At 41.5% G+C, this 12467-nt stretch overlaps 1 protein-coding gene across 1 annotated transcript in view; it reads left to right on the plus strand.

Annotated features, from left to right (window-relative positions):
• Positions 1–12467, plus strand: part of ALPK1 (alpha kinase 1) — a 68097-nt gene that overhangs the window by 15354 nt on the left and 40276 nt on the right. Inside the window, exon 2 of the mRNA XM_054990250.1 lies at positions 11084–11274. Within this exon, the coding sequence (XP_054846225.1) occupies positions 11154–11274 (121 nt within the window). The 5' untranslated portion in view covers positions 11084–11153. The remainder of the gene's footprint in view (positions 1–11083; positions 11275–12467) is intronic.

The raw sequence follows: 12467 nt of genomic DNA on the forward strand, positions 1-12467 counted from the left end.
TGGTAAGAAGGGCGTTGTAACAGTAAGGAGAAAATCCAAGATGATGAACACATTCTATGTTAAAAATCTTTGATCAGAGAAGGACCATGCTTATAAAAATTAGGCCTCCTTAAAGTGTCTCAGGATGGAACTAAGTTATCAGCTCATACCAAAATACAAACTACATATGATGATTCTTAACCATTTTAAGCTCATATAATATATAACAAATAATATATATATTAAACACCACTCATTGTCTACAATGTTCATGCCTACTATTATGAAATGGACTAAATATGTTGATGTGCCAATAGACTTTAGTCGCATGAGTAGACCTATTCAGACGAGATCTGAATAGAAATTTGGTCTCTGTAACCTACAGCTTGGAAATTAATAACCCGTTCACTCGATAAGTGCAACTCAGGACTTGCTACATGTGCAGTCAGTTTGGAGAGCTGTTCGGTATGCATGCATGATGCTAGCACTACAGAATGTATAATAATCTCTCTTCCCTTGAGAGGTCATTGCAGGTTTTGGACATTTGCACATGAAGAATTAAAGTGTTCTATAGGCTTCATCGAATCCTAAGAAAGGTTCAGAACAGAGGGTTCCTCTGGTTCATTTTGAAAGCGTGAGCTCACATTACTTACTAGCATTTCAGTTCTCTCAAACCAATAGCTGAGGATTTTGGTGGTTGGTTGGTTGGTGAGGGGTTTTTTTTATTGCAGTGTTGAAGGGTTTGTCTCTGTAGACATGGAGGGCTGATGATACATATTCATGAAAAAGAAGTCTTCCCAGACCCTGTTAACATTGACAAAGACTAAGCTGTTTCACACAGCAAGTGGAAGGGACTTGCGGATGACGACGACGGCTGCAAGACAAGATTAGCACAAACAACAATCTTATTCCTTGTGTCACGTGGCCTTGCCTTCCTAATGATCCCCCCTCAATTGTTGTTTTGTAACAAGGCTGTCATTCAGAGATGGCTTCTTCTGGTCATATTCAGATAACAACAATTTCCTTAACTTCGGTTTTATTGGACACCACCAAGTAAGATTAGAACAGAAAGGAAGTAGTTTCTACTTGTTCATAAATTAAAGTTTGGTCACTTCAAAGGTATCTTTGATCTAGAAATATGTGGTGTACCAAATTCATTATGTCTTTTTAATGAGCTTTTTGAAATTTATTGCTTTTTATGTCAACTATATTCCTTTCTTTTCTGCATTAAGCCATGGTTTATGAGTTGGGTCATTTTTTAAAAAAGAGCCCAAAACTTGTACTTTTAAGGACATCATTACAGAAAGACAACAGGTGCTTTTGTTCCCTAAAATTGTGAGTCTCTCAAGATCCTGCCTTTGGCCACATATTTCTTACTTAGTAAAACTATCCTGCCATAATGGAATTGCATTCTGAGGGGCAGAGAAGATGTGGGGATTGCAGCAGTTAAGAGAATGAATAGAAGAATTCATCACTGCAAGCATAATAAGAAAAATGGGGGGGGGTTGCATTAAGCTTATGTGCATTAGCTCTTCTTCCAGCCGATCCTGACTTTCTCATAAGGTCCAGGTTTGATGTGGGTACAGAGCACTAACACATTTGCAGCAAGGGTGGCCAATGTAGCACCCCACAGACTGCAATTAAAATTTAGCCCGTACTATCCTGATTTTCTTCCTTGTAGGTGTTGATTCATCTGCAAGCCAATTCCATCTCTGGGGAGAAAAAGGAAAGGCTGTGGTGGCTTAAAGTCCAAACATGTCCTACACTGGAACAGAGGTGACCTGTAGGTTACAGGCCAAGGAAAACTGGTCTTTATGGCCAGTAAGAAATTGTAGCCAACACTAACAGAAGTCAAGATGTAGTGGCAAATGAATGCTTTTAATTTTTCTGAAAATCCTTTAAAATGTTAATGAATGATATTGTTCTTATTCTCTTAGTACAGGAAATGGCTACTGAATGCAGCTAAGCGACGTATACTTTCTTTGGCCTGTCTTTAGTCACACCATTCTGAAGATTTATGAGCATTTACATTTGCGTATGGAGACATTGATTTCCAAAGATTTTCCCCCTCTTGCTGCAGTCCACTGAGTACGACCCTGAAATTTTATGCCTGAGGTTTAGTAGAACTTCAGATACAGCACAAGGGTTAAAACAGGGCTGGTGGTGGTGAGTGGGGAATCTTAAACACTTAAGTATGCCTACATCTTCAGAACTATGTAGCTGAAGACCAGGCTTTGCCTGCCAAGGCCAAATGGTGACTTCTGCAGTTTACATGAAAACACATACTGAGAGTGGAGCTACATGTTCCCAGCCAAGGACAAGCTTTGCTTCATAATACTAATGTACATATAGGGAGGGGGGATTTGAAGGGGACAATCAATGGGTGGTAAGTAATGCCCCCTTCAGCCACTTTTAACCCATTTTCCCCAGGCTGAGCTCCAAGAACAGAAGCTGCCAACTATCTAGAAGAAAGCTTATAAAGATGAGAATCACTGGGTACTGGTAATTGGTGCTTCTGCCCAACCAAAGACTAGCAGCTGTCATAGCACTGCTCTGTTTTGTTCAGGTACTGATTTTCCTTAAGTGTACATGTACAGGTACCTAAGTACATCTTTTTAGATGATAGAGAATGAGGGGCCATGTCAATACTAACGGGAGCTATAACACTCCATTGTATTTGGAAACAGAGGTGTTCACAGTTCTATATTCTGGTATCTAGTTTGCCCTGTATTGCATCTAACCGCAGCCAACTCATCTTGTGTTATTTGGGGGGAGTGTAGGATTTTATCCCTTTCTCAGATCTTGGGTGAGCCCTTGCAGCTTTCCAACGGCATGATCCACCAGGAATGCCTTCTGCAGCCGTTTGCTTGTTTGTTGTTAAATAAATGAGACTTGCATAAAATCCTTTGGGTGCATCCATTCCTTTTGATAGAAGTATGTAGAAGATAGTCCTGATGAATGGGGTACAGAATATAGTTAAGTATTTACAACTTAATAGGGTTTTTTAGGAGTGGAATCTGCTGATAAAGTCCTAGTATTTAATTTAATCCAAGAGAGGGCTATAGAAGAAAGATCAAGATGAGTTCTTAGAGAAAAACAGATGTGGAGTAATGAAGGTGGAGTAATTAAAAATCTATAATCATGTTAAAATCCTTGCTGTTCCTCAGAACTCACTGTACATTTAAGAATGAAATTATCTTATAGATAGCATTTGTAAGTAACGTGGAATTCAAACATGGTTTATATTCTTTTAAAAATTTAACTGTGATCCTGCACATAGGGTATAGCCTTTCAATATGACCTTGTCAGTAAGCCTGCCTCATGATCCTGCTCTTCTTCCATGAAGCTGAGGGCCGTGTACTTTGTTCTCCTGCATTTTATCCTCAAATCATGTGGTTATTTACCAGGCGATGTTATCTGACTCCATGCCATGGGAAACCTTCAGATGTCTATTTCCACACATGAAGCCTCTATTAAAGGGATAGGATTCCCCCCCCCCCCCCCAAGTCATTTTGCCACCCTGGTCTGACAGTCTTAATATTATATCACTCTGGTTCTCTGGGCAACAAAGATGGCAAAGGGTCTGGGAGACCAAGTACTGTGAGGAAAGGTTGAAAGAGCTGGGAGTGTTTATCCTGGAGAGGAGGCGGCAACTGAGAGGTGATATGATAGCCCTCTTCAAATATTTGAAGGGCTGTCACATAGAGGATGGAGCAGAGTTGTTTTCTGTTGCTCCAGAGGGCCAGACCAGAAACAATGGATTAAAATTAAAAGAAAAGGGTTTTCAGCTAAATATTAGGAAGAACTTCCTGACAGAGCAGTTCCTCGGTGGAACAGGCTTCCTTAGGAGGTGGTGACTCTCCTTCTTTGGAGGTATTTAAGAAGAGACTAGATGGCCAACAGACAGCAATGATGATTCTATGAACATTCAATATGAATGTACACAGATTGAGAGAGGGAGGGCATAAAATGATGAGCCAGTACTAGGCTCTTGTGACCCTTTTTTTACATGCTCAGAGTAACACAATTGCTACTTTGGGGGCAGGCCAGATTAGCTGGGTTTCCTGGAGGCTTTTTGCCTTCCTGTGGGCATAGAGCAGGGGTCACTGGGTTCAGGGGGTGAGGAGATGACTGTGAATTTCTTGCACTGTGCAGGGGGTTGGACTAGATGACCCTTGGGATCTCTTCCATCTCAATATTTCTACGTTTCTGGAAAGATATTCTAGGCTGTATTGCCCATCTAACTGTTCTGCAGGCACTTCCATAAGCAGGACCATAGATTCCTTTCAAGGAAATGTATTGTGATAAAGCCTTTCAGATAAAACTTTTCCAGCACATAGGCACTTGCAAAAATTAATTTAGGAACAGAAAGTGTTCTGCCAGATTTTAGGAATCTTGAGAACTTTGCTTTGTGTCTTCCCACAATCATACAAGGCAAGCCAGATCCCACACCTTATCACTTTTCTGTAAATCCAGAATAAAACTCTCGATGTTTTGAGGGGGTTTTCCCCTTCACAAATAATGGTGAAAGCGAAGAATCTGCTTCCTAAAGAATTTTTTTTTACTATGTGTACAGTGCTTTACTAATACTTAATATAACCCAAGTTCTTCCATAAAGCTTATCACTATAGATTCTAAAAACAATCTCCTCACTGCTCCAGGCTATTCTTGATCTCATTTCTAAACACAAGCACTTCTGCTTCAGCTTTTGCTGGGGTGGGGGGAGCTGTGCAGGGACTGGCCCTCCTCACCCCCTCCCCCTTTTTCCATTTTGCCTGTTAATTGGCTGAGACCACCAGAATTTGGAGGACGCAGATGTCACTGGTAGTTTGCCTTGGGAGCACATTCATGCCCATCTGTTGCCGTCTAGAAGGCTGTTCATATATCCACAAGGCCTTCATTTAATTCTTGTCAGAAAGTAATGTAAATCCCGTTTACCTCAGAGGTCGCAGCCGAGATTTATGCCAATGAGCCCCCTGCAATTTACACACACACACTGTAGTTGTATAGGAGAAAAGAACCCCTTTCATGTGGGTGAATATTAAGAAGAGAGCTTGCCTAAGGAGAGGCTTTCCTTGAGTAAGGGCTTTCCTTATTTTAATACAGCCCTGTGCCATTTGGTAGACCAAGCTTTACAAAAAAAGAGAGCGCTTAATCTTTACACCAGAAAGAGGAAGGTGGAAATTGAGCCTCGTGCAGATAGCCACGTCTGTTGTCTCATTGTTTTAAACCAATAAAATCTTACAAGCACAGTAACTCTGAAAGAATATTTAAGGGGGCAGGATTTAGCTTCAACTTGAGATAATATTAATACCCGTAAACCTGACAATTTTCTGATGATTTATACAAGACAGTTCTCCCTGCTAAAGCCCAAGTGCTCAGCAGATAAAAGTAGGTATAGCGTTTAATAGTTGGTGTTATCAACCGGCCTGGAGAAAAAAGTCCTGCCTCTTTAACAGAGGCTTAATGTGTGGAGCTTTCCATAACATGAAGGTAAATAACATCACCTAGTATATAACATCCCTTAAAGCCTCTATTAAAGGTATAAGACAATGGCTGATTCCGCACACGTTAGATAATGCACTTTCAATGCACTTTATCAATCGTTTGAGGTGGATTTTTTGTTCCGCGCACAAAAAAATCTGTTCCAAATGATCTATAAAGAGGATTGGAAGTTCATTCTCCAACGTGTGTGGAATCACACTTTTTCACCAAGCATTTGGCAGCCATAATCCCTATCCATAGTAGTCCAACCTGCCACCACCCTAAATGTTTAAACCAGTTACGTGTTTTATTTTCTGGATCATACTTTGTTATCTAATGATTTTTTAATAAATCAGAAACATCCAAGTGTCGATACAGAATAATCTCTCATTTTGAGAAAGGGGGAAAAAACCCTCATCATCTTGGTTGAAATCTGACCCTTTAAAAAGCCCGGCATTTGGCCCTCACCCTGGGCCTTGCTCCTCCTTGCAGGACCAAGGGAGCAAAATACCATTTTGCTTAATGACATGGCTTCACAAGCCATTTTAACAAGCATGTTACTTCAAAGTGCTATAGAGAAAAAGCAGTGTTTGATCGGCTCTAAATTCTGTATATCATCTGAAAATCCTTCTCTAAGGCTACAATTCTGAGCACTTACTCAGTAGCAAGCCCCACTGAATGCAGTATCGTTTACTTCTGAATAAACCTGCTAAGGTTGAACATATTTATATAATGATATATTTTCCTCTAAAGATACTTTTCCAAAAATCCCTCATCTGACTATGTACCTGGCAATACATCTAGAGACATTTATAAGATTATAATTCCTTTAGACTTGGGCTGTTTTACATTTGCTATGGCTGTATTGCCCAATATGGCAGCTGAATAGGACTGTTAGTCAGAGCAGGATATCATACATTCCTGAACTGTCAAAAGAGACCATCACATCTTCCCTGCCATCTGCAACAAAAGTTTCAGGTAGGTAGCCATTTTGGTCTGCTGTAGAACAGAATTTTAATCCAGTGGCAACTTAAAAAAACAAGATTTTCAGGATACGGGTTTTCGAGGCTCAAAGTTCCCTTTTTTAAATACAGAAGTATCTCACAAGAACAATCCCGTGTAGTAGGTTAGACTGGGAGAGAGCAACTGCCCCAAGGTCACCCATCAAACTTCTATGGCAGAGCAAGCATTTTAACCTGAGTCTTCTAGACCCACTACACTATCCTAGCTCTCAAATAGTGTCATTTTTGTGTCTGAATGCTTGTACTACATCATCCCATGTATCTTTCTGGTAAGTGAATTTCACTGAGTCCAATGGAACATATCTCTTAGAGACCAAATGATATTCTTAGGAATAGTCGCTCTAATACATTCCTGGAATACCTAATCAGTTCATTGGATGGATGGATGTATATATGCATAATGCAGGACTCAAGATTTTGTATTTTTATTGGAGCCCAGGCTAGAAGACTGGTGGATCCTAAAGCCTGTATGCATCATTTTTTTTAATTATTTGGGGGGGGGGAGGGTGTTTGTGATGGAAGGTCTTTTTGCTGGTCCTTTTTCCCCCTCATGTACATTAAGGGGAGCCCCAATGGGAAATAAGGAAAGTCCTTAATGAGGTCTGTGCTTCCTGCCAGGTCCCCAGGTAATTCAAGCCTCCCTCATTCCCCCTTGGGTTTGCAAAGGGTTCCTAACATGACAAAAAGACTTGTATAATGATCACTGTATCCATTCAAGGGCCACCATGAATTTCCACCCAGAGAAAGGAGAAGTTTCAGCATAGCACTTAAAATAATTAAAATGTTTATTTGAAAGTCAAAACAGCACTGGCCATAAATAATGATTGTTTCTTTCAATTGACTGTGCTAAGTCCCCACTGAACACTCCTGGGATGAGCTTTATTTGTTCTCTGTTGGGATTAATCCATAAATGCCGCTTCCACATGGAACTCATAAGGTCTTTGCTTCCCCTTCATTGGTCTCCCTGGAATTGTAGCATAGCCTGAAGATCAAAATTAGAATAATACCCTTTTTTTTTTGAGGTAAAGGGCTTAGGGTTTTTAATTGGTTGTTCAGAATTTCATATTGTGAACATTGCTTTGATTATGCATCCAGTTCCTCAGATTTATGAAAGATAAGGAAGCACATGTATATACTTGTTGCTTTGCATTTTTGTTTGCATTGTAGTTTTTGCATTTTTTAAAAGCAAAATAATAATTCTGCAAAACCAAGTACATAACTCATGTAACATGTTTCAGACTGAGTCAGTTTTGTTATAATTCCTAATTATACTTACAGATCCTTCATCTAGCTCAGAATACCTAACATCTCACTGGAAAAGTAAGAGCCTGCATGTTAAGCTGAGGTCTGGGAGACCCAGGTTCAAATCCCCACTCCATACTCTGCCATGGAAGCTTACTGGGGATCTTAGGCCAGTGTCATGAGTAGACATGGGCACAAACAGAAAAACAAACAAACACTGTTCATTGTTCATTGCCATCCACGAACGTTGATGAACATGACCTGTTCATGAACATGTTCGTTGTTCGTGGGGGCCAGCAGGCTCTCCTCCAGCCATCAAGATCCCTACCACACCACTCCCAGAAACCCTACCTGAGCAGACAGCAGGAAAGGTACCAGTAATAAATAATAGCTTGGCCCAGAACCTGGCAGCAGCCCTGGAACTTGAAGGGGTAGATCTCTACTACACCACTCCCAGAAACCTTACCTGAACAGGCAGCAGGAAAGGTACCAGTAATAAATAATAGCTTGGCCCAGAACCAGGCAGCAGCCCTGGAACTTGAAGAGGTAGATCCCTATCCCACCACACACAAAGAAAATTCAAGCTCCAATGCACTCTCCCTGTCTCTCTCAAAATGCCAACAGCATCTGTTTCTCCCTCACTGTCTGCAATACCAGAGCTGGGAGACCCCCTCCCCCTGTTCTTTGCTTCCTTGTAACAAATTTGGAGCTCCACACTTGAAAGGAAGACCTGCCTATCAAGCTAAATTGGGCTTAGATTGGGGTTTCCAGGGCAACAGCAGGAGTTCAGACAGAGTTCAGGCAGTCCCTGCCTCCGGTTGCCAAGGGAATTGATTGCAGGTGCCAGATTGTCTGGCTTGACAAACAGCAACAAACGAGGCTTGCAATGACCACCTGTTCATTTAGAATGGGGCCTCACAAACAGCTTGTTCACGAACAGCTGATTGGGCTGTTCGTGGCTTTTTTAAAGTTCGTATTGCTGTTCATGCCGATCTCTAGTCATGTGTAGGGGATACATCCAGTGAAGATTCCACAGCCACAGAGCCTTGTCAGTTGGAAAAAACAGTTGGCTTTTTAGTCAGTTGTTGGAGGCTGGCCCTCTCAGATTATCATTGCCAGATGCCTACCAGATGCCTACCAGATTGCCAGATGCCTACCAGTGATGAACAAACTCCCGGCAATTCACCTCTCTGCTTACCAATCACGAATGATCAGTGGAAGGAGGCAGGCTGCCAAGAGATTGCCTACCATTGGCAGGCAGCCCGGGCTGCGGATATGCTCCTATACCGCACCTGAAGACGTCATTTCTGGTACATAGCACCAGAACCAATTCTTTAAGAATCAGTCCAAATAGAATGGAAATGCTGTGATGTTATGCTGTCACTTCTAGTCACATGAGAAATGATGTCATCATACGGGAGTATATTGTATGGGTAAGTATGTGTTGCCGTCCACCACCACCATCCCCTCCCACCAGTATGTGCTACTGTCCTCTCCCCACCTTCCCACCAGTTGCCCAGGGGCTCCAGGCAGAAGCCCCCATGTAATCCTATCCAAGACACATGCACCCACACAGATCCCATCAGGTGTAACACACCTAAGCTTGAGAAGTGTGAAAATGTGTCTGCAAACATATACGTATATCATACACGCACTTTCCAGAGAGCCAAGACAGGCTATCGGAGGGAAATCCAGTTTGCTGATGAATAATGTGAAAAAGAAGCCAAACAAGAACCTCATTCCATTCATGGTTTCCATGAAATTTTGTTCTGTGGTAAAAATAGAAAGAAATACTTATGGGAAAATGTTCTTTCATGAGCTTCATATTTTTGCCACTCTCGTGGTGGAAAGTACCACCAATATACTAATGCTTTAAATCTACCAGTTATTCCAGATGTTCCTGGTTTTCCCTCACAAGCTGTGCATGATCCTTTAGTCTAAAGACAGATGACCTGGATGCTGAGTCAGCAGCTTCAATGCAGAAGCTGTGCTTGCAAATGAGAGCAGGAAAGTCATAACTTTCTGAAGAACATCTTGACATAGGAAATTTATATTGTAGGGTATCTGAAGAATACTTGAAGAAAGGAGATTTGAATCTCAAAAACTTATACCCTGGAAATCTTGTTGGTGTCTAAGGTGCCACTGGACTCAAATCCTGCTGTTTTGCTGCAAACCAACACTGCTATCTACCTGAAACTGTTACAAGGTACAGTTTGATTTGGTTGGAGGAAATTGTAGAAGATAGGGCATTAAAAAGGAGAGACAAGGAACTCTCTCTCTTTGCCAGCAAGGATATGGAGAGAGATGATCCTGTCAGGTCACAGATACGAAACTGATTTTCTTTGGCAAAAACTGATGCACTCCTGAAATTTTGCGCACATATCTGCACTGCTTTCTTTGTAACACTTCCTTAGGACAGAGGTAGTCATTACAGAAGATCCAGAGCAATCTCCAACAATTACATTTCAGAGTTGTGCCTTCTCCTGGTTCCCCAAAGGATCTCGTGAAAGACACCCATGTGACATGATGCGTGTGGATTTCCTGAGAACCTTTGCTAGGGGAACTTGTGGCGTGATGACATCGTGTTCTTCAGAGAGTTCCACTTATGTTACGGGGAAAGAACTGAACATATGGATTCCATTTTCACTGAACCGCTTTAGTTTCACTCTCGGACATTATCTTAAATCTTTTAACTGGAGCTGTCAGGGAACTGAACCCTTCTGCAGGCGAAGAATGTGCTCTGTTGCAGAGGCGTGGGCTCCTTCGTACAGATGACAGTAGTGTGGTCCTGGGCAGAGTCTGTTTGTTGGCTGGGGAGTTAACAGGGAATGATCTTGTTCCTTCTACCATGTTGTGTGTAAAAATATCGTGGTGCTTGTTCTCCAAGTGCTTCCTACCGTCTCCAGAAAGAATATATGATGTAACACAGCTAGTATTTCTAAAATCATGATGCTTCACTGCAGTTTGAGGTTAAAAGGTCCTTTTACCATTAGGGTTCTGGCTTTAAGCACTTGTCTGCATGCATGCAAAGGATTTTTATACACCCCCTGGCTGGCCACTTCACTGTTTGGGACTTTACAGCTGTCTTGAGAAGCAAACCCGTTGTCTCTTCACGCTCCGGTCTCTGGGAGATGTTTATCTTGCACAGATTGTCACATGGACCCTGGAGTAATTTCACACCCTTCTCTAATAAAGTCCTCTGAGGCTGTCATGTACTTCCCCTATTATCTCTCCCTGCTTGAGCCTCACAGATAATTGATGATGCTTTCGTTAATCATCTTCCCCTTTTCTTTTGTTCACCAGGTAGCTCGGCCTGAAAAAGATCCTTTTCATTTTGAATCTCTGTCTTCTTCTAGGTAATTGATCGCTGCACGCCCAGGGACAACCCCCCACACAGAGATTCTCAGTGGAGTGGGAGCAAGCGTCATGAATAATCAAAAAATGGTGGCCACGCTGTTGCAGGAATGCAAGCAAGAGCTGGACCAGCTCTCCCTGGAGGTGGAGGACCAATCCGAGAGAGTTGAGAGCAAGCATCAGCAGAACAGAGGTGAGGGACCAGTGAAGGGCACCAGGTGCCAGAGAGCCAGTTGCACAGAGCTTCCGCCATCCCCACCATGCCCTATTTTTTTGTCTCGTAGCAGACAAGTGTCAAAAGATTACTGGATTTCTAGGACATGAATGGGATGTGAGCTAGAAGGCAGGCAGGGTAGGAAGCCTACTTTGTACCAGTGAATTGCTGTCACTTCTCATTTAAAGCTTCAGTAAACATGAGGCTGTAAGGAGCGGTTTTCGTTTGAGAGAACAATGCTTCCAAAGTTTGGTGATGCACATAAATTTCAATTATAAAACAAAAAATTAATGCAACTTCTGAATGCTGGCTGTTATTTGTTTTCCTTTATCTGAAGTCCATCCCCATCACTAAAGTTTTTGACAGCTTCTCCCAAAACAGATTTTTGCATATACAAGATAGAGAATTCAAATCGCTTAGCACATTCAAAACATTGTTTTGAAACTAAAATACTGTAGTGTGCATGTTGAAGAAACATTCTCTGGAATTTGATACTTTGAACAAAGATAAATGTTAGTTGTACAGTACAACGAATTTGGTTTTTAACCATGCTATGAAAAAGGCAACATTTGTTTAAAAATGAGATGACCTTTTAAAAAACGTTGCCTTTTTCATAACTTGTGTTATCTGATTAAACTTGTGTTATCAGATAACTTTTGTTATCTGATTAAATAAGTGCTTGCTTATGAAAGGTCATCTCATTATGCAAGAAATGCCTTAATTTTTACAGTTCCTCAAGACTCTTGATTTCAGAAGAGGAATACCATGGCTGTTATAGAATCCATTATTTAAGAAAGATGAAGTTCTCTCAGCATGTTAATAGTAACATGAAACAGTTTCGTTATGTGTGCAAGATGTTTTGAGTTCAGTGGGTTGGAACCCCGACATCCAGTCCACGAATGGCAGCACTTTCCGTCTTGTGTCTTCCATCTTGTATCCTTCCACAGGAGGAAAATATCACCATTAGCACAAGAGATATGAAGGATCCAAAATGCAGTCTTGTGCTGTCAAAATTTTGCATTTGGAACATTAAGTTGCTGGTGGTTTCACCTATCCTCCTCCTCTACCTTTTACTGGTCAGGTAGAACAGTTCTTTGTTAAGAAGATTATTATCCGTTAAATCAATGCATCTGAATGCTGTTCTCTAGCTAGTTGAAAGCCAGCCTGAAATA

Source organism: Eublepharis macularius, chromosome 10 (assembly GCF_028583425.1).
Source record: "Eublepharis macularius isolate TG4126 chromosome 10, MPM_Emac_v1.0, whole genome shotgun sequence".
NCBI lineage: Eukaryota > Metazoa > Chordata > Lepidosauria > Squamata > Eublepharidae > Eublepharis > Eublepharis macularius.